At 47.5% G+C, this 27,986-nt stretch overlaps 1 protein-coding gene across 2 annotated transcripts; it reads right to left on the reverse strand.

Annotated features, from left to right (window-relative positions):
- Window positions 1-60: 60 nt before the first annotated feature.
- CALU (calumenin) lies at window positions 61-27,978 on the reverse strand. 2 transcript variants are annotated; one of them, XM_083700866.1, is made up of 7 exons: window positions 27,882-27,978; window positions 16,305-16,540; window positions 10,794-10,987; window positions 7,799-7,965; window positions 6,661-6,721; window positions 4,729-4,928; window positions 61-2,933 (listed from the first exon to the last, which is right to left on the reverse strand). In XM_083700866.1, the coding sequence occupies exons 2-7, from the start codon at window positions 16,529-16,531 to the stop codon at window positions 2,829-2,831; spliced, it is 954 nt and encodes a 317-aa protein (XP_083556992.1). In that variant the 5' UTR covers window positions 16,532-16,540; window positions 27,882-27,978; the 3' UTR covers window positions 61-2,828. The 2 variants fall into 2 exon arrangements, with proteins under 2 accessions (XP_083556992.1, XP_083556991.1); XM_083700865.1 differs by lacking the exon at window positions 10,794-10,987 and adding an exon at window positions 11,061-11,254.
- Between the last annotated feature and the right edge of the window lie 8 nt (window positions 27,979-27,986).

The following is a 27,986-nucleotide window of genomic DNA, read 5'->3' on the forward strand; positions in this document are numbered from 1 at the left end:
AAAGGAGGGAAGACTCTCGAAGCCCACATGACAGCACGAGCAAACATACAGAGCCGCGAGGGATGTAAACAGTTTTTATTAAGACACCATCTTTATGTTGTACATTATATAAAACTCCATTTACACTCTACCAAAAAAAAAAAGGCGTCTCCTAAAAAGGTGGACCATGAAGAGCTTTGGGGCATGCGAGTAACGAGTTTCTGTGGCCACCAGGTTCATATCTGCTTTGATAATAAAGATTGTGTAAGGAGGTAACACGGCGGAGTATAAAAATCAAGATACACGTGGCAGAAAGCCCCGACTTAGAATTCTGCTTCGGCCATTTTTTTCCTGCAGTAGGGATGAAATTTGTTTTGTTTTGTTTTTTACAGCACACATCTGCATAGCAGCACCCCTGAAACTTTGGCTCATCAGTACTAAAAAGAAGCATCACAGGCGTACATCCCCGAAGGTACCTGCTCCCGGTATCGGTCACGCCAACAGAGCCAGCTAGGTTGCATGCGCACACAAGCAAACACCCCCCCTTCTCGCTGCCAAATCTGGAATTTCCTGGGGTTGGGGGTGGGACATAGGCTACAGGGGAGAGGAGGGGGCTTTTGCTTCAGAGTGAAAAAATGCAAGCGTGGGAAGGAAAATGCAATTGTGGTGCAGATGCACCTTCGTTAGTGTTCATCAAAGAAGCTGGGAAGCCAACAATGGCAACAGCTCCCTTTTCCCACTCAAGTCTTCACATCTGGGCAAGGAGAAGCAATGTTTCATTAACTCACCGCCCCTCTCCATTCTCTGTGGCTAAGCAAATGGGACCGAGGTTCTCTAGACGGGTGTTTTGTTTTCCCACCATCTGGCACCTTGCTCAACCAGGATGCACCTCCTTTCCTGAAACTGGGAAATGAGGAAAGCCCTGCTGTTTCGTTATGAGCGGAAGCCCAGGCTCACGACACACTCATCTTACGAAATCCTGGATTATTTCAACGCCTGTTTTCATGAGCGTTGCTTTCCTGTTTCCAGCACCAAGTTTGTTAACTAAAAGGAAGATGTTAGTTGGAATTGACAGGTGTAGGTAGTGTTTTGAAGATTTCTGCCCTGTCCTGGCTCAAAGGAAATTTGGGGGCAGGGGAACTTTAGCAAACCACTCATGATTGTGACAGTTATTTAGTGCAGGCCAGAGGGAGAGGTTGGCCTTTAGTGTTCAAGAGGCTCACAGGGAGAGGTGTCTTAAGCGCATAAAAGCAGTCTATCTTAGCCTGCTGCCCTCCAGACATTTTGGGTGAAAAGCTCTGGGACCGTCAAACAAAACCTTTGGAGAGTGGCAGGCTGAGGAAGACAGGCCTGAAACCCTGGGACCAGGTCCCAGCAGTCATTCTGAGCACTGATCACATTCTCATTCAATGGGCTTGCGGGGGGAGCGAATGGGCTGGACCCACAAAACCTGCATGAGCAAACCCAGCAAACTGGTCCTAGAATGGGAACTTGAGAGCGTCGGCTTCAAAAGGCCAAGATCCCACGTTGCACCTTGGGACCCGAGAGGAAGAAGAGAGGGCGTGTGGTTTGCCTTTTTTGAGGTAAGGAGAAGGCCCTCGCCCAGGCAGACTAGGCAGCTGGGGGCTTAGAAGCCCACCGGGAGATCAGAACACTGCTTGGGGAAGGTCTTTAATACTGCACACTGCTGCTGAATTTGCCATGCATTTTGCATAAAGGACACAGATTCCCTCTCTACTTTTAGACGCATGTTTTTGCACCGGGGTTCCTTTTGGGCAGGGAAGCCTGATTTTTAAAAAAGAAAAGGTAAAGGCACTTCAAAAATGAAGGACTTCCATGTGCCACATTATTCTCCTGGCCTGCTTGACGCCCGTACAGCATTCGCCCACTGTGCCCTGTCTTGAGGCACCAGCTGCTCACTGCTCTAAGCAGAGGCAAGCCCAGGCAAGCAGCAAACTGAACCAGGAGGATAAAAGGTGGAGATGATTTGGCTTTCATAACCAAGTCCTTGGGGAGGGGGGGTGAATGCCCTGAATGGAGGGTTGTAGCAGCACTGGCCAAAGTCCTCTACCCCATATGCAAGGGGGCTGGATGATCCCAGCTCCTGGGGGCAGCAGAAATACCAGGAATTAATACTTGGGGTGAAGCAGGGATGCCACAACTCCTCTTGTTGAAGGGTGCCATAATGTACAGCCTTTGGTGAACCTTCCTAACTCAGGTGTGGGAGGTGCATTGTGGGGAAATCCTCTTTCACTGAAGAGGGTAACAGTAGTAAGGTTGAACTGGAAGCATCTGCTGTTGAAATTCTCCACTAGGCCCTTCGAGATGGACTGGAGGCAATCACCCCAGTTCAAAACAGTAATGGGGGAAGAAACTAGAACACGGAAGCTTTCTCGTGTGGTTTTCCATGGCCCTCCTTGTTCTCTGGCATTTTGAGATTGGATTTTGTAGCTAGGCACACACACACTCACAGGGGGAGGTCAGTTAGGGGGAGCTAGTGTTGCTCTAGGGCTAATGTTTCAGGATATGCATTCTTCATCTCACACGGGACCAAAAATAAAATACAAAAATAAAACAGAACTTGTTAGACAAAAAAAAAAATTAAATCCAAAAATGCAAATCTATAAAACAAAACAACCCATTTGTTGCAAGTTAAAAGTTGCTTGTCAAAACACTGAGCTCCCGTCCCCATGGGAACAAGTAGCAAAGGAAGGACGGGAGAGGTTTATTCTCGTTTTTCCACGTTGTTGCCTGAAACCGCCAGTCTCAGTAGTGAGAGAGAGTTCTTCGCGTTATTTCGGAAACCGTAAAAAATAAATTACTTTCTTCCTCTTTTCCTCCTCTCTGGCTTAGAACTCGTCATGTCGTACTAAGGCTTCCCCAAAGTCCGTAGCCTGGCTGCCCACAAACAAGTCGTACTTGTCCACAATTTCTTCTTTGCTGAGTTTGCCATCCTAAAGAAGAAAAGGAGAACTCAGGCGCTTGGGCAACAATTCCTAATGAGTCCTAATGAATGTTTAAGAGGGACAATCGCCCAAGACATTCTCACAAGCAAACCCTGTCGAAATAAATGGAAGCTCTTGTGTGGCTTCCATTCATTTCAACCGGAGCTGATCAGGAAAACGTCTCAGAGGACTGGGTTTCTATTTAGCTGCAGCAGCCTGATAGTTGATAGGTATACAGTACGAAGTGTACAAGGGAGGGCTGGGATTTTCTCCAAGGAGGAGATATGAGCTTCCATCCCTGGCAACTCCAGGTAGGGCTGGGAGGAACCCTGTCTAAAATCCTGCAGAATGTGTGTCAGTCCATTCAGACAGTACTGAGCTGGATGGACCAATGGAATGAGTCAGAACAAGGCAGCTTCCTAGGAACTGTGGCCTGGTCCCCTGGGATCTGCTGAGACAGGCCTCTCGGCACCTGGGCCTCAACGACACCCAGTGATGTGGAATTCCAAAGCCAGTCGCTCTGCAAAAGGGAGCCTGTCTGGGACCGTGCTGAGGAGGGCTGCACTGAGGAAGAATGGTGGGAGCCACCCCCTTCCTCCTGATCCTGAATCTTCTCAGGAGCAGGAGGGCAGTATAGATTTGGAACAGTGGCTTGCAGAGGGGCATAGCTCAGAAGGCAGAAGCTGGGAAATACTGGATGGGGAACAGCTAGGAGAAGAAACACTGGAAGGGAGAGGGTTAACAGATTCACAGTCTCTGGACAGCCACCCTCCACTCTCCCCAAGGTCAAGAAGAGCTCAGAAAGTGCTACAAGCTCAGATTACAAGATGTAGGAGTGACGTAGATTAATAGGGACAGACGGGTTGTAAGCTTAATTGGGAGCACTGCCATTCTGGGTGGACGCTTTCTTTCGTCCTTAGCTGTGTTTATTAAAGAAACAAACTCAGGGGTCAGCAACCTATGGCCCACGTGGGTCGTTTAAACGGCCCATGAGCCGCCCCCAAACTGAGCCACCCGCTTGGCAAGTCTCTGCGCGCTGTGCTAAAGCAGCGCAGCGCAGAGTGGGGACTTGCTTCCATGGCACCGGAAATCGTGTCTGGACCGGAAATCGCGTATGTGCAGACGCGATCCAGCCCACGGAGCGATCTCTGCAGGAGTGAACCGGCCCTGGCAAGGTAAACCTTGCTGACCCCTGAATTACCATATTTTTCGCTCAGTAAGACGCACTTTTCCCCTCCTAAAAAGTAAGAGGAAATGTGTGTGTGCGTCTTATGGAGCGAATGCAGGCGGGAGGCTCTGCTCAGCGCTCCCTTTAAAGAGCCGCGTGGAGCATGTGTGCGGCTCTTGGGGGCTTTTCCCTGAGGAGGGAGGAGGGCTGCCCTTCTCCCTCTTTGGGGAAAAGCCCCCAAGAGGGAACCCCCCGCACACACGCTCTTTAAAGGGAGTGCGGCTCTTGGGGGAGCCTTTATCCCGCTGCCCAGGAGAGACTTCGCGCAGCTATCCCATAAGCAAAAGGGATCGCTGCGCAGCGATCCCGCTCGCTGTCCTGGCTTATGGGATAGCCACGCGCCGCCTCTTCTGGGCAGGGGGAATCTTCATCCTGCTGCCCTGAAGAGGCTTTGCGTGGCTATCCCAAAAGCCAGATCCCTCTTGCCGTTCTGGCTTCTGGGATTCAGAATATTTTTTTTCCTCCTCCAAAAACTAGGTGCGTCTTATAGAGCGAAAAATACGGTAACTGGTAAGAATTCCTTTCGTTTGATCTACTCATTTATGGCCAATTCCCTGAATCCTGACACAGCCTCACCTTGTTCTGATCCGACTCATAAACGAGGTGCCGTGCTTCTGCCTCGGCATGATCATAGTCCGAAGGGAGGATCCAGTCCTTGGTCTCCTCCTTGTCCATCTTCCCGTCGCGGTTCTTGTCCCGGAACTCTACAAATTGCTCTCGCTCCGTCTTCACCCACTCAGGCTCTTCGGCGTCGCCGTCGTGGCTGTACATGTCGCCTGTGGCGAAGGGGGAGAGAGGCAGAGAGACAGGCAGACAGACACTGGGTCAGGCTTGAGTGTCCATTGGACTCAGCTGCAAATTTTAACCTAAGGCCCCAAATGCAATAGATAAATTCAATAGATAATAAAAATAAATAATATTGCAGCAATCACACAAAAAGAATAAAAATCTATTGCGGAATGCAACATAGAGGCCCCAAAGCATATATACTGTATTTTCCGTACCAAAGGACGCACCGGACAATAGGAAGCACCTTGTTTTAGATGGGGGAGAACAAGAAAAAAAAATTCTCCCCCTCTCTGCTCAGCGCCCCTTCAGCGAAGCGGCAGGAGGCGCTGCACAGAGAAGGGGAGAATTTCCCCCCTCTTGTTTCCCCCCTCTAAAACAAGGTGCCGTTTAAGGTGTGTTCAGTCGCCTTCAGGCGGCTACCTTGGAAGCCTGGAGAGCGAGAGGGGTCGGTGTGCTCTCCAGGCTTCAGGTTCTTTTCAACCTGCTCTTTGGGGCTGGCGGGGGGAAGCCCACCACCAGCCCCAAAGAGCAGGTCGGGGAGCAGCGCAAAGGTGCGCGGCTAAGGAGGCTGCTTCTTTAGCCCCGCGCGCACTCTCCCGGCTGGAGAGGTGGTGCGCGGCTATAGAGGCTCCTGCCATACCTGCGTGTCACCTCTCCAGCTGGGAGAGGGTCGCGGGGGGCTTCTTTAGCCCCGTGCGTGCTCTCCCGGCTGGAGAGGTGGCGCGCGGCTAAAGAGGCTGCTGCAATAGCTGCGTGTCACCTCTCCAGCTGGGAGAGGGTAAGCAGGGCTTCTTTAGCCCCGCACGCGCTCTCCCGGCTGGAGAGGTGGTGCGCGGCTATAGAGGCTCCTGCCATACCTGCGTGTCACCTCTCCAGCCGGGAGAGGGTCGCGGGGGGCTTCTTTAGCCCCGTGCGCGCTCTCCCGGCTGGAGAGGTGGCGCGCGGCTATAGAGGCTGCTGCAATAGCTGCGTGTCACCTCTCCAGCTGGGAGAGGGTAAGCAGGGCTTCTTTAGCCCTGCACGCACTCTCCCGGCTGGAGAGGGGGCGCGCGGCTAAAGAGGCTGCTGCCATAGCCACGCGTCACCTCTCCAGCTGGGAGAGGGTCGCGGGGCTATGCTGTCTTTGCTCCATAGGACGCACACACATTTCCCCTTCATTTTTGAAGGGGGGAAAGCGCATCCTATGGTGCGAAAAATACGGTAAATTCAATAGATAATAAAAATAAATAACATTGCAACAATCACTAAAAAAAGAATAAAAATCTATCGCGGAATAGGGCTATGTGAGGCTGATAACAATAACGACTCTTAAATCACCTGGATCAGCAGCCGGCCTGGGAATAAGATTATGCAAGGTAAGGGGAGGTGAGTATCAAGAAGGGAGCACCTTTTTATTTTTAATGGTCTAGCCAGGAATCTTTTCCCTTTTGCCAAGATGCTGAGGAACACAAACTTGAAAGACACATCAGTATTAATGAAACTGGGAGGGACTGGGCAGCCAACCCATAACCAGCCCTGTTCCTCTGGGGTGTGACTGCCTCTCCCACAGTTACCATAATAATGGGGAGGATTTCTTAATTTAATTCACTACCCACCCTTCATTCCAAAAGTGGGCAGCAGCCATTTTAAATACAGCATTTTAATAGTAACTTGGAGGAATGACAACGAGAATCTGAACTAAAGGAGGAGGAGGGGAGAAGGAAGTGATGTCTGGCTCACCTATGTATTCTTCCAAGTCGATGAAGCCATCCCCGTTCTTGTCAATGTCCTCCATTGTTTCCTGTTGAGAAAAACCAACGTCAGCATCGCAGCTTAAGCTCAGGTGGGACCTAGGGTGCCCCTTCTTTGCCAGAGAGCAAAGAGAAGCGAGCAAAAGAATTGCTTTCCAGCGGGGAAGAAGAGAACTTAGGATCAATATAGAACATACAGAGACCCCTAGAAGGGAGAACAGGGGTCAACATCGCAAACCACCCACCCACAGAACAAGTTCAAAAACCTCGCCTTCCACATGTGACCCAGAGGTGGCAAAGATAAGCTGACCAGAAACAGGGTGGATATGATTAAAATCAAATCAATTTAAATCACGATTTAAATCACTAGTCGGTAAGACTTGATTTAAATCATTTTTTTTACAGGAGGACTCAATCTTGCTGGTATAATCTCAATATTTGCAACCAAATGAAGGTTTCGTTTTTGGAATAATAAATTTTCAGAGCAGCTAATAAAAAATGACTGATTTGGTTGTACTATTAGAAATACATAGAAAGATAATTATGAAATTATGGTGAGGTTTAGTAAGTTCACTGTTTATATTTGGACAGCGTTTCTGCTGTACTTTATCGGAAGGAGAAAAATAACCATTTCCTTAATAACAATTTAAACAATTTATTTAACTAAAACAGTAACATCATAGCGTATGTATCCATGTTTGTTAACTGATGTGGTTAAACAATTTTAAAAACAACAACAGAGTTTTAGCACACATGAGAAACTTAAAACAAATCCTTATTTCCTGACGAATAGCCTTTGGACTCGAATGCAACTTAAATAGAAAATCTTTAGAAAGATTTTTCCTCCAAAAGCATTTTATTTTTAAAAACCAATTTAAATCTAAAAAAAATCCAAGTTAAATTTTAAAAAAATCTGATTTAAATAAATATAAAAATCTGATTTTTAAAATTATTTTTTTAAAAATCATTAATATTATCCACCCTGACCAGAACACATTTCAGTAGTAGCATTAAAATGGTTTCATAAGCCTTTTGCAGGCGGGATATGGGTGGCAATGTGTCACTTAAATACAGTTATACTTGCTCCCTGGCTTAAGTTAACCCATGTGTCCCTGCGTGGTACCCACCTGCACAACTATATCCTTCATGTATTCATATTCTTCAGGATGCAGGAAAGCAGTGAACTCTTCCTTGGTAGCAATCAGGTCGCCGTCCTTGTCGGCCATCTTGAACCTCCGCTCGTCTCTCACCATCATCTGCTTGTAGTTAAAGCCATCGTCGGGGTCGGGATCGTCTGGGTGGCAAGAGAAAGGTTGCGTCTGCTTCAGCACCGGGAAGTCGCTTGAGGGGTAACAAACCTCACTGGTGTTATCATTACTACTGCCGGAAGTGCAGTTTGCACACGTTTACTGAACATGTCACAGGGCACACTGCTCAGGAAAAACAAAGGTAGAATAACTTCAGCCCAGCAAGTTCTGCATCTTTTCCAAGAGCAAAACGTTTCTGAAGGCCCCTGGAGTTCCTCAGCCACAGAACAGCCAAACCAGGCTCCAGGTGATCATAATTTCTCACTAGCAAAAACGGCTGACTCTTTGGTCACCCTCCTGCTTTAAGGTACCGTATTTTTCGTTCCGTAAGACGCACCTAGTTTTTAAAGGAGGAAAACGGGGGGGGGGGGGAGGAATATTCTGAAAGCAACAGTGGATGTATGATTTTTGTGGTTCATGCTGTGGCCACAGACATGTGATCTGATGGTGAATTTGGGGTGACCCAATGCAAAAATCCTGAGGGTCCATGTGGATCCGTGCTTTGTAACCACGTTTTTGCGTCATTGCGGCCCCAAGAAAGAGTGGGTGTGTGATTTTTTTGGTGCAGGCTGTAGCCATGGACATGCTATGTGATCTGATGATGGTGAATTTGGGGTGACCCAATGCAAAAATCCTGAGGATCCTTGGCTTTTACCTCCCCCCTCCCAGGCAGCCTCCTTTATCTCTAGTGTCCCTTATCTCCCTCCTGATTGCTTACCGATCAGCTGCTTCCTTTCAACACCCCCTTCCCTCTTGTTTGCCTTAGTGTCTTTTCCTTAGCTGGAGCAGTTTTTTGCTCCTCCTTTTATTCTAATTTCTCTCCTCATTGCTTTAGTATTCCTGTCTCCTCTCCTTGCAAGTTCACTGTCTTTACCTTCCCCCTCCCCTGGCAACCTCCTTTATCAGCAGCCTTATCTCTCTGATCGCTTGCCGATCAGCGTTTTGTTTCAACACCCCCTTCCCTCTTTCGGGGGAAAAAAAAAGCATGATCTGCTTTTCTCCCCTGGGCAATTCGGCTCCAGGGTCCACACATTCGCTGCATAAGACACACAGACATTTCCCCTTACTTTTTAGGATGAAAAAAGTGCGTCTTATGGACTGAAAAATGTGGTATATTTTAACCACAGCAATTATTTCATTTCGAACCAACTGCTAGAGATGCATGAAAGAAAATTTATTATCTAGGTATCAAAATTAAAGTAAAAGCAAAGCAACACACTGTATTGCAACAGGAATGGCTCTTTTCTCAAGTCAAGTCAGGGAGTGAAGGATAAGCAGGAAGGTGTGTTTGCAATAGGCTCAGAGCTTTACACACTAGCTTTCCCCCCCCCCAACCTGGTGCCATCCAGACAGTGCGGACTACAACTTCCATTAGCCATAGGCAGCATGGACGTGCTAGCAAGGGCTGATGGAAGTTGTAGTCCCAAAGATCTGGAGGGTACCAGCCTGGAGAAGACTGGTTTGGGTCAATGCTAGTGAAGAGATTTTTGGAAAGACCCCCTTCCCACAATGCAGAGTGGCGAGTTCCTGGGCACTGCAGCTGAACCCAGAAGTTAGCCTTCCTTGCACTGAGTGACATTTCCTCCTCTGCAGACGGGAACGGTGGACTCCCGGGCCAGAGGTGGCGAACCCGTGGCCCTCAAGATGCTCCTGGGCTATGTGACCACTGGCTGTGGTGGCTGGTGCTTAGGGAAGCCGCAAGTCCAATGCAACCTCTGGGGGGCTTCTCTCCACCCCCATCATTCAGCCCGGACACTGAGGTCCAGCACCGAGGGCCTTCTGGTGGTTCCCTCACTGCGAGAAGCCAAGTTACAGGGAACCAGGCATAAGGCCTTCTCGGTGGTGGCACCCGCCCTGTAGAACGCCCTCCCACCAGATGTCAAAGAGAAGAACAACTACCAGATTTTTAGAAGACATCTGAAGGCAGCCCTGTTTGGGGAAGCTTTTAATGTTTAACAGACTACTGTATTTTAATACTTTGTTGGAAGCCGCCCAGAGTGGCTGGGGAAACCCAGCCAGATGGGTGGGGTATAAATAATAAATTCTAATCTATTCTAATCTATTCCCAGGATTCTCTCCTCCTTTCTTAGGCAAAGGTCTTGAAGAGCTCAAACGCAACAGGAGATTAACGTTAACATACAGCCTGTGGTTGCACTCAGGAGAGTAACCATTAAGACCACGTCGCTATGCTGTATTTATCAATGAAGCAGAGGTGAGAAGATGCATCTCCAGGCAAGGTCCAAGACTTCCAGGGCTTTTTGTGCTTCCTCAATGTAAGTTGGCAAGGGACCATTTTCAAAGGAGAGAACTGCTACCTCTCCCATAACATGGGATTCTATTCCGTGTTAGAAACTCAGATATATAAAGCTAGGCGCCAAATAACTCCTTAAATTAGGGTTACGGTCACCCAAACCGAATGCCTGGTTGCCATTTTGGGGCCAGAGGGCTCAAAAGTTGTATTTCTCAATGTGACTTTTTGGTTCCTGATTGCACAGATAAAGTATAACGGACAGAATTCTGCAAGGTGTGTTGCTTGTGTGTGAAAACTGCCAAGATCCAAAGATCTCCAGGCACGCACCTCCAGATGGTGGCGACATCAGGCGCTATCCGGGCATTTTTACTGATAGCCAGGTGCAAAATGTGCCTGGCGAGTTTCAAACGCTGATTCTATCAGCAGAGATGCATCAGGCCTCAGATGTAAATCATTTGGCATTTCAGGCTTCCCATGGCCTGCAAGACCACCCTGCCCGCCCACCCCCCTTCCTGCTTTATCGGCAGATCAGGATGACTGCGGCTCTGGCAACTTGCCCCTTACCCAGGTAAGTGCCATAGGTCACGTTTCTGTACTCATCCCAGGAGATTAAGCCATCTTGGTTCATGTCATACTCCTGCCACTGGTGCTCTACATTGTCATACACGTACTTCTTCTGCGCCTTCTTAATCCAGGCCTTCAGCTCCCCCTCGGTCACAAACCCATCCTTATCCGTGTCTATTTTACTTACAATCATTCTACAAGACAAAACAAGCAAGTTTCAAAACGCCGGGCTCCAGAAAGCAGTTGCCCCAAGAGCGGGGGACCTACCTAAGATGTAGCCGTAGGTGGCATTTTTATACTCTTCCCAGGAAATGAGCCCGTCCTCATTGAGGTCGTGCCCCTTCCACTGGCGCTCTACATCCTCGTAAATCCAGCGCTTTTGGGCAAATTTAATCCAGTCTTTTAGCTCTTCGGGAGTTACAAACCCGTCCTTGTCTTCATCTATTTTACTTACAATCTTTCTGTAGGAAATGCAGAAAAAGCCGGCAAGAGTTAAAAGAGACAAAAGTAAATAAATACCTGGGCCTACCCAGGGGGGGGGGGGGTCACGTGCCCTGTTTGGAAACGGCTATGGGGCAACCCAGTAGGGACGTGGGTGGTGCTGTGCCACTGAGCCTAAGGCTTGCCGATCAGAAGGCTGGTGGTTCGAATCCCCGCGATGGGGTGAGCTCCCCTTGTTTGGTCCCAGCTCCTGCCCACCTAGCGTTCGAAAGCAGATCAAGTGCAAGCAGATAAATAGGTACTGCTCCGACAGGAAGGTAAACAGCGTTTCTGTGCGCTGCTCTGGTTCACCAGAAATGGCTTAGTCATGCTGGCCACATGACCCGGAAGCTGTCTGCAGACAAACACCGGCTCCCTCATGGCGCTGTGGGTTAAACCACAGAGCCTAGGACTTGCCGATCAGAAGGTCGGCGGTTCGAATCCCTGCAACGGGGTGAGCTTCCTGTTGCTCTGTCCCTGCTCCTGCCAACCTAGCAGTTCAAAAGCATGTCAAAGTGCAAGTAAATAAATAGGTACCGCTCCGGCAGGAAGGTAAACGGCGTTTCCGTGCGCTGCTCTGGTTCACCAGAAGCGGCTTAGTCATGCTGGCCACATGACCCAGAAGCTGTACGCTGGCTCCCTCGGCCAATAAAGCGAGATGAGCGCCGCAACCCCAGAATCGGCCCTGACTGGACCTAATGGTCAGGAGTCCCTTTACTTTACGGGGCAGCCCAACAGTGGGAGGAGCAAGAGCCCCTACGCTACCAGAGAGAGGGCACCTGTAGCCATCTTTTGTTGCTGGGACTCCCTTCAACCACAGCCAGTATGTTCAACTGTCTGGGAGGATGGGGGGCTGCAGCCCGACAGCAGGTGGAGAACAACCAACACCCCTTCCCTACCCTCTTCTGTACAGTTGTACCTCGGTGTTTGAACAGCTTAGTTCCCGAACAACTCAGAACCCAAATGCTGCAAAGCCAGAAGTAGGTGTTCCAGTTTTCGAACTTTGCCTCAGAAGCCAAACGTGCTCCTGGGCTTCCGTTTTTACTGTTGCGCAGCTTATTTGAGTCCCCCGCGTAGCAATTAAGGCTTCCTTCCTTCAGTTTTACCCTTTAGCAGCAAATTTAAGTCCCCCCAATCATAATTAAAGCCTTCCGTTTCTGATTGCAGTATTCTGAGGTGATATTTGGTGCTTTTGCTATTTTTTTGCATTTTTGTTTGTGTGGCTTTTTCATTTTTGTGTCTGGACTTGTTTTTCATTTTATGATTGATTGATTGATTGATTGATTGATTGTGTGACTGCGGAAATGGCTAAAAGCCCCGTCATCCAAACAATGACTATCATCATTGGAAAGAAAAAAAATTTTTTTATCATCTACAATACTGTGTCATTTATTTTATAGTACAGAACACTGACTATTACTTTCATTTTATGGATCCATGGTCTCATTAGATAGTAAAATTAATGTTAAATTGCTGTTTTGGGGGTACTTTTTAAAAGTCTGGAACGGATTAATCCATTTTGCTTTCTATGGGAAAGCGCACCTTGGTTTTGCAACACTTTGGTTTTGGAACGGACTTCCTGAACAGATTAAGTTTGAGAACCAAGGTACCACTGTATTAGGAAGGAACAGACTGAAGCTCTAGTGTTTGACAGCTTTGTTCAACAGCAGGGTGGCAGCTGGTCATCTTTGAGGCCCAGTGGCCTCTGAAACCCTCAGCAATTTATATGGACCTCTCACGACAGCCCACCTCCCCGTGCATCCAGTAGTAGAATCATAGAATCATAGAGTTGGAAGAGACCACAAGGGCCATCGAGTCCAACCCCCTGCCGAGCAGGAAAAGCAGTAACCAAGGACCTGCCTATAACGCCATGCAAGCACGGAACCAGATCCTGCCAGATGCAACCCATTATTTGGCACAATTAAATCGACTTTAAACATTAACTTGCATTTAACAGCCCTGGTCTCGGGAGCCTGGAGGCAAGGAAAGCCACTCAGACACACACACAAAGGCTTCCTCCTTGCTCCAGGCAGCTGCCCCGGGGATCTCCAGTCACAGCAGCAGCTGCTGGGAATCAATAAAGCAAGTTGAGTCCGGGAGGACAGAGCTAGGGAAAAGGAGGGAAAGGGCTGCAGCTGCCACCTCCGCTGAGAAGCTCAAAAAGCAGCCAAGATGGAGGCAAGGGTGGTGGTGGTAGCGGCTGGTTCTGAGCTTCCAAGGTAAACGCATGCTACATTTGTACTGTGTTAAAAACACATTTTCTCTGCGGAGTGCCAGATTCTTTTCCTTGACACCTGACCCACTTACAGGCAAGCTCTTGAGGGCCAGGCGTTACAGCTGGACTGTTCTCCACCCCTTCGCTATCCTCCACTTACATCAAAGCATGCTGGTGAGGGATTTAACTGAAACCCGATCCACAAGGAAAGGTCGGACGAGGTGGCAATTCTGGGCAAGAGGCGAGAGTCCTAATAAGTCGCCTGCAACCTGCAACTAGACGACGACTCGCCTGAACAGCAGGACACACATCCTGCTACTCTAGAGAAGCCTTCCCCAGGCTGACTACAATTCCCATCAGCCCTTGCCAGCGCAGACAGCTGCTCTGGAGAGTGTTCCTGTGATGCAACATGAACTGGAGTGCTCGGCCCAAATTTCTGCTAGACCTACTAGCTTTGCTCGAACCCTGCTTGTGTGTGAATGTAGGGTGCCACATGCACTAGTGGGTGACAGTCTGGATACCCTTCTTCTTGCCCTGACCCTAATGGGGACCTGCCTGTTGGAACAACAGAGCAGCACCCTACTCACAGCTGCCAGAGAAAGAAAAAAAATTATTGAATCAATTCTCTGGCGCAAACGTGAATGTCACAGAAGTGATGCAGGCCTGTGCTACTTTGCTGGGCTGGACAAACAACCAGGCTCTTTGGCCAAGGCCCCCACAGCGGTGCGGCATGTTCAGAAAGTCTCGACAGTGAGGGGCTAACGGGGCAAACTGGCATGATTTATTTGCCAAGGAGAGTTTTCCCCAAGTCTGCAGCAGCAGGAGCATAAGAATGCTCAGCCAAATATAACCACAGCTGTCACTCCTGTTACTTGACACTTGGGCCACAGTGTGTGGGGGGGGGTTGCAAGGTGGGGGGGGAGATTTCCCACTGCACTGCCGAGGGGGAGGCATTAGCCCCATCAAGGTCACAGCCTTCTGGAGGAGCTAATTTGAACAAATGCAATGAAGCGGTTACTGTATTAGCACTGCTATTCTCCTCGGCATGAACTCCAGGGCCCTAGTCAAAACTCTCGCCATGGGCACAAATTTATTAACAGTGGTACCTTGGAAGCTGAACGGAATCCGTTCTGGAAGTCTCTTCGACTTCCAAAACATTTGGAAACCCAGGCACGGCTTCTGATTGGCTGCAGGAAGCTCCGTTTACCTATTTACAGTGGTGCCTCACAAGACGAAAAGAATCCGTTCCGCGAGTCTCTTCGTCTAGCGGTTTCTTCGTCTTGCGAAGCAAGCCCATTAGCGGATTAGCGCTATAAGCGGCTTAGCAGCTTAGAAAAGGGGGGGGGGAAGGGGGGAAGTCAGAAAAACTCGCAAGAAGAAAATGTCTTGCGAAGCAAGCCCATAGGGAAATTCGTCTTGCGAAGCACCTCCAAAACGGAAAACCCTTTCGTCTAGCGGGTTTTTCGTCTTGCGAGGCATTCGTCTTGCGAGGCACCACTGTATCTACTTGCACTTTTGACGTGCTTTTGAACTGCTAGGTTGGCAGGAGCAGGGACCGAGCAACAGGAGCTCACCCTGTCGCGGGGATTCGAACCGCTGACCTTCTGATCAGCAACTCCTAGGCTCTGGTGCATTTCCCTGCGACTTAAAGGTAAAGGGACCCCGACCATTAGGTCCAGTCGAGACCGACTCTGGGGTTGCGGCGCTCATCTCGCTTTATTGGCCGAGGGAGCCGGCGTACAGCTTCCGGGTCATGCAGCCAGCATGACTAAGCCGCTTCTGGCGAACCAGAGCAGCACACAGAAACGCCGTTTACCTTCCCGCTGGAGCGGTACCTATTTATCTACTTGCACTTTGATGTGCTTTCGAACTGCTAGGTTGGCAGGAGCTGGGACCAAGCAACAGGAGCTCACCCCGTCACAAAAGAAGAAGAAGAAGAGTTTGGATTTGATATCCCGCCTTTCACTCCCTTTAAGGAGTCTCAAAGCGGCTAACATTCGCCTTTCCCTTCCTCCCCCACAACAAACACTCTGTGAGGTGAGTGGGGCTGAGAGACTTCAAAGAAGTATGACTGGCCCAAGGTCACCCAGCAGCTGCATGTGGAGGAGCGGAGACTCAAACCTGGTTCTCCAGATTACGAGACTACCGCTCTTAACCACTACACCACACTGGCTCTCGAGATTCGAACCGCTGACCTTCTGATCGGCAAGTCCTAGGCTCTGCGGTTTAACCCACAGCGCCACCCGCGTCCCAATCAGCAACTTAAGGGGCACCTAATAACAAGATGCACCTGCACAGCTTTTAATGAAATCTTTGGGGAACCTTTGGCCTTCCAGGTGTTGCTGAACTACAACTCCCATCAGTACCAGAAAGCGTGGCTGATGGCCAAGGATGATGGGAGTTGTTGTTCGGCAACATCTAGGTCAAAGGCTCCTCACACCTGCCATAACTCTATAGATACTGACCTGGGAATAATTTCCGTTTAATTCATGCCAGCTTACTTGTAAGAAAAAGTCGCTAGCTTTGGGCTGCAAGTCTGTCTACAGGAGGAATTGGTAACTTGAGGATTTTCAGGTGCGCTTGGGCTCCAACATCTACCAGCTGCAGGTAGCAAGGTAAATGGTGGGAATTCCACAATACCTGGAAGGCTACAGGCTCCCTGCCCATGGTCTAAAGGCAAGGACAGTTGCTTAGCTGGACTGTGCATCAGAGCCCCATGGGAGCTGGCTTGTGGGGAAGGCACACAACAGGCTGCAGTGGATTTGAGTCACCCCCCAAGCAGCCTTCCTATGTGAAAACCATCAAGGTTTCCTTACCCCAGCCTCTCCTTGCTCTCTTCTGGCGTCAGCTGGTCAAAGGTCTTGGCCTCATCTGCACCCAGGAAGGCATCGTGGTCATAGTCGAAGTTCTGTGCATCATCATGGACCTTGTCGCTGAGCTGAGGTTCGTGGTGGATGCGATCCTTCTTCTCGGTGGGTTTGCTCAGAACACAGGCGGTCCACAGGGACAGGTACAAAACGACCTGCCGAACAGCCACAACCATGGTGATATCCTTGGGAAATGAAACACAGGAGCAACAGTTAGCTTGTTTGAAGCTGAAGGTCTTCAGGCTTCCCGTGGGCACCATCAGTCACGCCACACAATTGCCCTTCTGCTAGACGCTTCCAACTGCAGAAAAAGGACGTTATAATTAGCTGGCTGGCTGATACCACTTGTCTTAATTAGCAAGAAGTGATGGCATTTGTGATCACCATGTTGAATGTGCCCAGATGAACCCCAAAGGCTATTATTTTCTCATGACATAGAGGCATCAAAAACTAGCCAGGCACACACTAATACGTTGGGTTAAGCTAAATGTAACTGACCACACTGCCCTCCTGCAAGCAGGCTATTTCGAAACGGCAAAGAACGGAAGCCGTGACTTACTGGCTGTTTAGAACTAGAGAACTGCAGCCAAAGACTTGGCTAGTTCATTCTGACCAATGTGAATTTCACTCCTCACATACCACACCTCTTTTGACAGTGCTGTCCCCAAAGCTTGCTGCCTCCAGAAGCTCCCTTATTCATCCACCCCTCTGCTGCAAACTGCGCACAGCTCCTCTGTCCCAGGGTCCCAAGTGACCCTCCATTGGGACAAGGGGAACAGGAAGGAGGAAGATACAGGCTTGCAAAAGCAGCCTTCGCCATCAGCAGGCTGGAGTTGATAGATGTTGTAGTCCAAAACACCTGGAGGTCACTAGATTGGCAAAGGCTGAGCGGAGGGGAGGGGAGGAAGGAAGGTAGCTCCGTTGGCAGAGCATGTGGCTCCTTAATCTCAGTGTTGTGGGTTTGAGCCCAATGTTGGGCAAAAGAGCCATGTATTGCAGGGGGTTGGACTAGATGACCCTGTGGACCCTTCCAACTCTATGGTGCTATGATTTTAAGGATACAGCACTGGCTGACGGGTGGAAACGAAGGGAGGCAGAGGGCAAAAGGAAGTAGGGACACAGAGTAAAGACACTGGTGCTTTTTTATTGGCCCCTCCTTCCCTCAACTCTGCCTCCTCCACCATCTATTTCCTCAGTTTCCTTTCAAGCCAGCTGCCAGTTCTGCCCTCCTTCTACTAAACCTGCATCTGGAATCCCTGTACAGTGGTACCTCGGGTTAAGTACTTAATTCGTTCTGGAGGTCCATTCTTAACCTGAAGCACCACTTTAGCTAATGGGGCCTCTTGCTGCTGCCACGCCACCAGAGCATGATTTCTGTTCTCCTCCTGAAGCAAAGTTCTTAACCCGAGGTAATATTTCTAGGTTAGCAGTCTGTAACCTGAAGCGTCTGTAACCCGAGGTACCACTGTATCCTATCTATATACATCTCTCTGTATGTGTGTGTTCACATGATTACAAGTACACTTATAAACACATACTTCGAATACAATTACATATCTGACTTCCTTCCCTCCCCCGCTTTTGTGTTTCCTTTTCTACTTTAGATTTTTAACACTTTACTCCGTTTTTTCTTCCTTTTATCTTGGTCATATTTTTAACTGTTTGATTTAAATTAATCCTACTATTGAACTTCTTTACATCCCCGAACCTTTCAGATATTCTACAAATTTTCCCATTCTTTAATCATGCCCCCCCTTGGTTTCATATTACACCCATCAGTTTTGCCATTTGGCATAGTCCATCAATTTAATCAGCCACTCTTCCGTAGTTGGTATAGCATCTTCATTCCATTTCTGGGCAAACACCATTCTGGCTGCGGTTGTGGCATACAAAAGCAAATTTTTAAGGTCCTTCAGAATCTCTATATTCATAATCCCTAAAAGAAAAGCTTCTGGTCTTTTACTAAAGGTTATCTTAAACATTTTCTTCAGTTCATTATAAATCATTTCCCAGAAGATTTATGTTCTTTTACAGGACCACCGAAGTGCCTTTTTTTTTTTTTACGCCATGGGTAGGCAACCTAAGGCCCAGGGGCTGGATCCGGCCCAATCGCCTTCTCAATCTGGCCCGCGGACGGTCCGGGAATCAGCGTGCTTTTACATGAGTAGAATGTGTCCTATTATTTAAAATGTATCTCTGGGTTATTTGTGGGGCATAGGAATTTGTTCATTTCCCCCCAAAAAACCTATCGTCTGGCCCCCCACAAGGTCTGAGGGACAGTGGACTGGCCCCCTGCTGAAAAAGTTTGCTGACCCGTTTTACACTTTCAGCATGTGTTTGAGTGGACTCCCTGTATCCTTGGCCCACACCTAGTAAGAATGTTTTCAGCATCTAGACTAGCCTGTGACTTCTCCGCACATGGCATGCTGCTGTTTAATGCTCATTTCTTTAATCTACCACAGCATCATAGGTGTACAGCCTACAGAGGGTTTGCTTGCAGATTCATAAGCTTCAGGAAAGTATTCAGCACAACTGAGCAAGAAGCCCTTTTGGAATTCAATGCTGGTGCTATGTTACGTTCTTTTTTAGGCTTAATTAGACCTGTCTCTGCAATGTTGTGAAATTCCATCTTGAAGGAAGATTCCACAATGAAGAACACTAATAATAACAATCACCTCTTCTTGTGACATACCTACAGCAGCTAGGAAATGCTCACCTAACCTAAAATGATAATAAAAATGTCATCAGGCAAGAGCCACCTGAGAACTGAAGGGGAGTGTTTTCCTGCCAACTACAGAACACTGTGGCAGTACAGAATTTGCTCACTGTTATGGAATTTCAACAGCTCCATGCATAAAGAGATACACAATTTATAGTCTCACCCATCCCAGGGAGAAAAATCACATCACAGGGAAAAGAGAGGAGGGGATCAGAGTCACCAAGCTGTTTTGGCAAATGCTTAAGATTCTGGGGGAGAGATTCAAGCCCCTCCCTGCCGCCAAAGCCATCGTATATATTATATGTACGCGATGCGCTCGAAGTGGTTCTGTGCAACTTGCATTCCAGCAGCAAGACTTTTAACTATTTATAGCACATCATCTTCCTCCACCACCACCACCCTTCGGATAGCTGCGGAGCTAGCTCTGCATAGGCCACAGGGCTCCCTATAGCTCCCCTGTTCCAAAAGGAGCCACCACGATATCTCGTGAAGGCCTGTATGGAATTGATGCAAGGAAAACCAACGTGAGAAACCTCTGTGCATGCCTCACTGCAACCCAAGCAGTCTTTTAATCTGAAAGAAACAGGGCCGGAAGGTCTCAGGGGCTGGCTCCCTAAAGGTAAAGGTAAAATATTTTTCAGAGACGTCTGAAAGTCCAATTTCAGTTTTATGTGGCCCTGTTAGCTAAGCATTCCAGCGACAACACATTACGTAATATGTCTCTTCTGCCTAATGTACAGAGACAGTTTGCTGCTCCTGTTCAGTACTGCCAACATTGGCTTAGCAGTGGCTCTCCAGAATCTCAGGCAAAGGTGCATTTCCCTGCGACTTAAAGGTAAAGGGACCCCTGACCTTTAGGTCCAGTCGTGACCGACTCTGGGGTTGTGGTGCTCATCTTGCTTTATTGGCGGAGATAGTGGGAGAGCGGTTTGTCCCTGCACGCGCATTGTACTTCAGAGGAAGAACCTCCTCAGCTCCATGTGACTTACAGAGAGATGGCTCCACTCTCCTGAGGGACAGCACAAATTACGCCCAGAAGCCAATGCATGGAGCACACCATTCACAACTTTCACTGACCTGGAGCTCTGCAGAGCTCAAAACTCTGCTGCCCTGCCTTTCCTTGGACCACAGTCCCCACCTTACAAGCACTCTATCATCATCATCATTATCATCACCCACCTCAAGGTGCCTTACAGATAAAAACAAGAACTGCTAAAAACATAGAACAGATTTAATGGAAACAATGAAATTTCTCCTTACCTGACACAAACATGGCTTGCATCCAACCGTGTTCTACTTAAAAGCAGTGGACCCATTAAATCAGTGATGGCCAAACTTGGCCCTCCAGCTGTTTGGGGACTACAAATCACATCATCCCTGACCACTGGTCCTGCTAGCTAGGGATGATGGGAGTTGTAGTCCCAAAACAGCTGGAAGGCCAAGTTTGGCCATCACTGCATTAAATTTAATGGACCTAAGTAAATCTTTCAATGGGTTTACTCAGAGTAGAATACCCAAACATTTTAGTGTTCCCATGTCCTCCAGGCATTTCTGGTTATCTTTTTGTGACCCTGATCCTGTGACATACCCTTTCTGATGCAAACCCACGCTCATTTTGACAAACACACTTTCTACCTTAGTTCATAAAATCTCATGAAAGTTACACTGGTCAAGACTTTTCAGCCTTCTACAAGCCCAGGCAAGCTCCCATGACACACACAAACACTTGCTTTTACCAATGCTCTTTTTTTGAGAGAGGAGCCAAGTGTGTTATGGCATTGCCTGGGGATAGAAAGCAGAATCAGCCAGGAACTTTTCTGGCAAAACAGGCGGGCCTATTCCTACGCATACTAAAGTGGCAAACGTCAGTGATATTTTGCCAACAATGAAAGTCTCTTCTTAAACTTGCCTTCCAGGCATATGCCACTGGCGCCAGCCTGCAATCGAATGTGCCCAAAACACCTCTCCAAACATAATTTCCTCGTGAATCAGCTACTCGTAACCAAGCAAGCTTTGCTTTCCCATTAACGACAACTTAAAGTCAAGGTATTACACAGAAGTCCATTTATAATTAGCCGACTTTATTGCAAGGAGCACAGCAATTATATATAGAATTAATCATAACACCTCTAACCTTGGCTGGCAGGAATGAAATTTACATGGCTCCCTAGTACACACGGGGTGGTTTTGCCCAAAGATTATTCCCTTTGGGAAAAAGGTTTTTCAAACAATTAAACAAATGGTGGGACAATTGCTACAACCAGACCCAAAAGTAGCTCTGCTATCTTATTTTACTCCTCATATTAAGAACATAACCAATCAATACCCAATCTTCCATTTATTAACTGCAGCTAGATTAGTGAATGCAAAATTTTTTTAGGAACTTTAAATGCAAATCTTTTAGAAGCCTATAGTTTGAAAGTCTGGGACACTGTGCTTATGGACAAATTGACCATTTCACCAAAGAAATATTGATCCGGGAGGCAAAAGATTCACAACTGTACAATATGATATCCTTTTATTGACTTTGTTAGAGCATTAATAATGCTCACGAGCTTGTCAAGCTGCATCAGAGTTACATTCATTTGCATCATGCATACAGCCCCCCCCATCTATTTTTATGAAACAAATGACTTCATAAGAGGGTCATAGGAAGTCGAGTTCAAAAGGTTTAGGAGCTCCGCTGGCACAACTGACTTCCCTGCGCGCAACAAAAGCTTCCTCTCCCTCCCCTTTCCTACCCAACCTCAAAATCAGCTACAAAGGGTTGAAGGAGAAGATTGGGGGGGGGGCGCAGAGGGAGGAGAGGGAATGGAAGTTCCCACAGAACTATGTGCACGGGGCATTGGATACAACCCCATTATGCTCACATTAAGGCCAGATTTCATTTTTAAAACATTATATTATTAAAAGCAATGACAAACCTAGACAGCATCTTAAAAAGCAGAGACATCACCTTGCCAACAAAGGTCCGTATAGTTAAAGTTATGGTTTTCGCAGTAGTGATGTATGGAAGTGAGAGCTGGACCGTAAAGAAGACTGATCGCCGAAGAATGGATTCTTTTGAATTCTGGTGCTGGAGGAGACTCTTGAGAGTCCCATGGACTGCAAGAAGATCTAACCTATCCATTCTGAAGGAAATCAGCCCTGTGTGCTCACTGGAAGGACAGTTCCTGAAGCTGAGGCTCCAAGACTTTGGCCACCTCATGAGAAGAGAAGACTCCCTGGGAAAGACCCTGATGTTGGGAAAGATGGAGGACACAAGAAGGGGACAACAGAGGACGAGGTGGTTGGACAGTGTTCTCAAAGAGACCAGCATGAGTTTGACCAAACTGCAGGAGGCAGTGGAAGATAGGAGTGCCTGGCGTGCTCTGGTCCAGCGGGTCACGAAGAGCCAGACAGGACTAAACGACTAAGCAACAACATTATTAAAAACTGGCATGGATCTGTAAATCCAATTTTATATTTATTTATTCTGAAAAGTCAGTTGTTTTGTTTAAAAAAAAATCTATGCTGCATAAAACCGGCTGAGGACTCCAAATGACTTACTCCCATTTCCAATTCGTTTTTTCCCAAGGTATTAGGACTATTCTGGCTGTTAAAACCACATTAGACCAGCACACAAACACATGCCTTAGGCAAATCGCCTGTTTCTCCAAGTATCTCACACAATGAGCTGTTTATATCCATGGTCTATGAAGCACAGTCCAGAACAGGAGCCAGCAAACTCAATCGCACATCCAATTTGCAATGTGCTTGCACCTCAAATTTTCTCTGTCCCCCAAACCCATCATTTTGAGCTATGACACAAAAAGGAGGGGATTCTATGGGACACAGACAGTAGGTGGTTGATAGTAAGGTTTTTTTTGGGGGGGGGAGCAGAGTGATTGGAGGAGAATCACTATACAAAGCAAAATTGAGAAGCTGTTTGCATCTCTTATCTCAGAGATGGGCAGACATGCTGTGTCAATTGTCATGTTACATGCTCCAAACTCATTGTGACATAGTAGATTGGAGGCTTGTACAGTATTTAAAGAAACAGTTTTGACAGGCAGCACACATAAACCTGGCTTGCGGGAGAGTTGCAGCGTGGTAATCCTCTCAATGAGGACACGTAACAGCATACAAAAACTGGTGCGATTTAAGGATGGGAAATTGGCACACTCAACTAAAATTGGTGTGCCTTGCCGGAGGTCAAGCTTTCAGAGTTCAGCTAATGGTGCCTTATCCAGCAGCCATATAGATATTGATCTCTTGTAGCCTTCCCTGAAGCATCTAATTAGAACTGTGAGAACTGAACGGGTCTTTGATCTATCTGATCCGGAAGGGCTCTTCTGGTGTACTGAAAGAGTCCACCAGGCAACGATCACAATTTGCCAGGTGCCAGGCACATTTTGCACCCAGTTGTTGGTCATTTGCAACCCAGTGTGCCAGGATGGTGCCTGACGTCTCCACCATCTGGAGGTGAATCCCTGGGGATCTTTGGATTGGCACTGTTTTCATACACTAGCATCTGTAGAATTCTGTTATATTTTTTCTGCACAATCAGAATGAATTTCAGGAACCAAAATGTCGTATTGAAAAATACAACTTTCAAGCCATCTGGGCCAAAAAATGGCAACTAGGCATTTGGTTTTGGTGACTTTAACCCCGATTTAAGGAGCTATTTGGTGCCTAGCTTATATATCTGAGTTTCTAACACTGGAGGTAACTGGGAAGGGCCAACGTCATCAGCTAAGCTATCTATGTGTCGCATGACACTCCAGACACTTAAAAAGGGTTCTGCCCGAGAGAAGCTGGCCTCCTGCCTGGGGCTGGAAAACCATCTCGGATATCTAGGCACCAGGAGGATGCATATATAATTTTAAAGAACCAGTATTAGCTTCACACAAAAATCCTGTATACTATTGCCATTCAGATTTTTTAGCTGCTCCACAGCCAGGGGCAATTGAAGTGTTGTACAATAAAATAAAATGGGACAAAATACCAACAACACAGACTCTGAAAATCATAAAACCGTTTCTGATCAATTAATATTCTAGTAATGACTGGGCGACATTTCAAGGAAAGTATTCTTAAACAAACAAACTTTCATTAGCTTCATTCAAGTAAATGCGAGTTCTCTTTCCCTCAGCTACTTGTTCTTAAAACAGCACCTTATGAACAGTTACCAGAGCACAGAGGCCCCCAACAGCCCTCAGAATACGAACATCAATTAACCTGCCTTTCCCATTTTTTCATCTTGAGTGAAACAGATCTAAGCAACAGCCTGATTGCCCAACATATATCCAGATGTGGTGGTCATTCACAACTGCCAACAATGTGTACAATGTACAGTGGCCTGAGAGTGACCTTAAAATAGCAAGCAATGCTATCAAACCCTGCAAATATGGACAACTGCTAAACATGGGAATCATTCAGGGCAACCACTTTTGAAGCAGCTTACATCCACTGATTGCACATTTATGGATGAAAACAGCCTTATAACCTGTTAGTGACTCAGAGTACAAAACCAGAGAATTTTTTACATCAGACTAATACAGAGTATGGGATCTCATATACATGGTGTTAGAGAGCAGCCTTCCCCATCCAGGTGTTTTGGACTACAACTTCCATCAGCCTCAGTCAATGGAAGTTGAAGTCCATAACATCTGGAGGACACCAGGTTGGGGAAGGCGATGTTAGTGTCCTTGATTGTGTAGCAAGTACGAATGTGTTGCTGTTTTTAATCTTAAATCTACTGTGAATGAATGCTAGAGAAGACCATTACCTTCACACCCAGATAAACAGCTGGCCTACTGTCAGAGAAATAATGACAAAGGTTTGTGCAGGTGATCAATCCATGCCAGCCAGTCAGTACAGGTGAAAACTGAACACAGTGTATTACGATGACAGAGCACCAGTGTTATACCACAACACAAGTGCTTTGGAAAATGTTGCTGCGTCCAGTGGCACTTCCTCTGTCATTCCCTGTTTCCCATGCCAGGGACACAGCAGGCATGAAAGTGTTTAAAATGTGTGAATTGAATTTAAGTTCTTTTAAACTCAAGAGTGGAGATCCCCAAGCTCTCTCAATTATCTTGTTGCACACCAGTTCCTATGAATCAAAGCCGGAATGGTCAATGATGAAAGATCACAGGTTGATCACTCCAGTTCCAAAAGATCACACACACACACACACACACACACACACACACATACACACACACCACCACCTGGTGTTTCCAGAATAAAAACAGTCACAGAATAAAAACAGTAAAACAACAGTACCCCAGGATCAGCATCTTCCAATGCACAGTATATGTTCTAGAAGAGCAGCCATGTTAGCTATAACTAATAAATAAATATAATTATTTATTATTTATTTATACTCTGTACATCTGGCTGGGTTTCCCCAGCCACTCTGGGCACCTCCCAACCAAATATTAAAACCACAATACAGCATTAAACCTTAAAAACTTCCCTAAACAGGGTTGCCTTCAGCTGTCTTCTAAAAGTCAGGTACAGTGGTGCCCCGCAAGACGAACGCCTCGCAAGACGAAAAACCCGCTAGATGAAAGGGTTTTCCGTTTTTGGAGGCGCTTCGCTAAACGAATTTCTCTATGGGGTTGCTTCGCAAGACGAAAAAATCTTGCGAGTTCCCGCTTTCCCCCCCGCTTTTTTCCGCCCTTTCCCTAAGCCGCTTACCAGCTGTTCCGCTGATAAGCCGCTTCTCAGCTGATCGCTAAAAGCCACTAGACCGCTAATAGCGCTAATCCGCTAAGCTGTCAATGGGCTTGCTTCGCAAGACGAAAAAACCGCTAGACGAAGAAAATCGCGGAACGGATTAATTTCGTCTTGCGAGGCACCACTGTAGTTGTTTATCTCCTTGACATCTGACGAGAGGGCGTTCCACAGGGCGGGTGCTACCATTGAGAAGGCCCTCTGCCTGGTTCCCTGTAACCTCACTTCTCGCAGGGAGGGAACCGCCAGAAGGTCCTCAGAGCTGGACCTCAGTCCAATAAAAAAACCAACCAACATTCGGTAGCTGTAACTTTCACATCGTGCCCAAACAAAAATGTGAACTAGATGGACAATTAGCAAAAACCTGGTAAGAGAAGTTCCTATATGCTTACTGTATACTTGTTTCAAAACAAACTGTCCTTGAATTCCAAGTTATCACTGGGTTGTTCCTTGTCTAATTCGTCAACTGTTCTGTGTCTTTCGAAATACCCCAAACCATCAGAGAAGAGCTTGTACCTCAATGACAGAGTACACTGAGTGCCCAGGGTCCAAGATTCAATGCCCAATTAGGGAGTATCTCAGGGAAGGAGGGCCAGGAAAGTCCCTGCCATTCATAGTGAGCAATACTGTACACAGGACTACATGAGCCAATGGTCTGTAATTATACAATGAAGGTTAAACATAAGAAAATCCAGTTTAATGGATGAGGCTAAAGTCCAGCATCCCGTTCTCACAGACTAGATGCAGATCAACAGTTAGGGCTTATCCACACTTAGCTTTTGCCCCATTCTTTCCAGATACAGAACATTTTCTTGCAAAAACACACACCCTTTTTAGTGCTCCAAGAGAGCTAATGTCAGTTTGGGTTTTCTGTGTATTGCTGTTTGCTCCAATTGAGCTTTAAAGATTGGGTTTCCTTAGGGAAAAAACTGTGGCAAAAAGGGAGTGGGTGGGCTCAGATACAGAACTTTAAAGCGTGGACCTGACTGGAAAGAGCAAAGAAAAACTAAGTGTGGGCAAGCCTGAACGCTCCTCACTTTTTAATCGCAGCAACTGGTATTCAGAGGCATACTGCCTGCAACAGTCCAAGCAGAACATAGCCACTGTGGTTAGTAAGAGTTGATATAACCTCATGGAGGATAAGGTTCCTTTATTTATATTAATTTGTTTCTTTATTACATGTATCTCTCTTTATTCCTGTTTGAATATATATGTATGTTAGAGTTTTTTTAACGCACAGGGGAAGAAAACCCTCAGTGAAGTCACGATCAAACTGATCAACAGGAGGTTCAGAACCAAGAAAAGGGCACTTCATAAACTGTAAGCAACTTAATAAATTTGCTGCGTCTTACCTTAAAAAGAAAAGCCCTTTAAAAAATGGTTACTAAAGACTACTCGAGTCAGGTCTATCACAATTGTGAAGCCCAGAGGCAGGATGAACCTGAGCACCAAATTAGAGGGTGGGGTGAATCCTGACTGATGGGCAAACTGACAGGCGGACAAAAGAATTGACACCTAACGGCGCCGTAGAGCAGCTTCCCCAGCCTGGCGCCCTCCAGTCGTTCTGGGCTACGACTTCCATCAGGTGGCGAAAACGTCAAGGGAGGCCCCGCTGGCGGACTGCCCAGTTATTGATGTTTATTAAATTTATATGCCACAGCGTGGTTTGCAGAATAAATTAATAAAACAACAACACAAATACAGAACAAAACGGGAAACAGCAGCTGACCCCCACACACACAGAGAGAGAGACGACCACTGGATAGGAAAACAAGACGTGGGCCTGGGTGGCCCCCGGGTCTGACCCTACTTCCGCGCCCCTGTGCTTAAACACGCAAGTCCCCAGGCCGTCGGGAGGGACGGAAGTAGGCACGTCTGGAGTCCTCGGCACTGGGAGCCTTTTGTTCCCCCGGAAGAAACCCTCTCGCTTCCCCAGACCATCCCCGGTCACATTCACACGTGAATCTGAACCCGGGTCAGAAGCGGCTCCGGGTCAGAACAGCGACACCCCCCTCTTCTGGAGAAGCACGTGCTCGTGTGAACGCGCCTCTCCGCTTTAGCCGCTCCCGAGCTGTCTCCGTTACCTTCCCCCTCCTGCCGCCGTGGCCGCCGCCGCCTCGGCTCCCTCAGCTTCTCCCCCTCACGACGACCGGAAACGGCCGCGCCAAAGGCCAACCCCCACGCACCGC

Source organism: Podarcis gaigeae (assembly GCF_964106915.1).
Source record: "Podarcis gaigeae genome assembly, chromosome: 10".
NCBI classification, from domain to species: Eukaryota; Metazoa; Chordata; class Lepidosauria; order Squamata; family Lacertidae; genus Podarcis; species Podarcis gaigeae.

What these genes read in the sequence shown, in the direction of transcription:
- CALU (XM_083700866.1), bottom strand. Translation starts at nt 16,531, where the DNA reads ATGGTTGTGGCTGTTCGGCAGGTCGTTTTGTACCTGTCCCTGTGGACC. An exon ending in GACCTATGGCACTTACCTGG is followed by an intron (nt 7,966 to 10,793) that starts GTAAGGGGCAAG and finishes CTTGCCACCCAG; the next exon opens with ACGATCCCGACCCCGACGAT. An exon ending in TGAAGGATATAGTTGTGCAG is followed by an intron (nt 6,722 to 7,798) that starts GTGGGTACCACG and finishes TTTTCTCAACAG; the next exon opens with GAAACAATGGAGGACATTGA.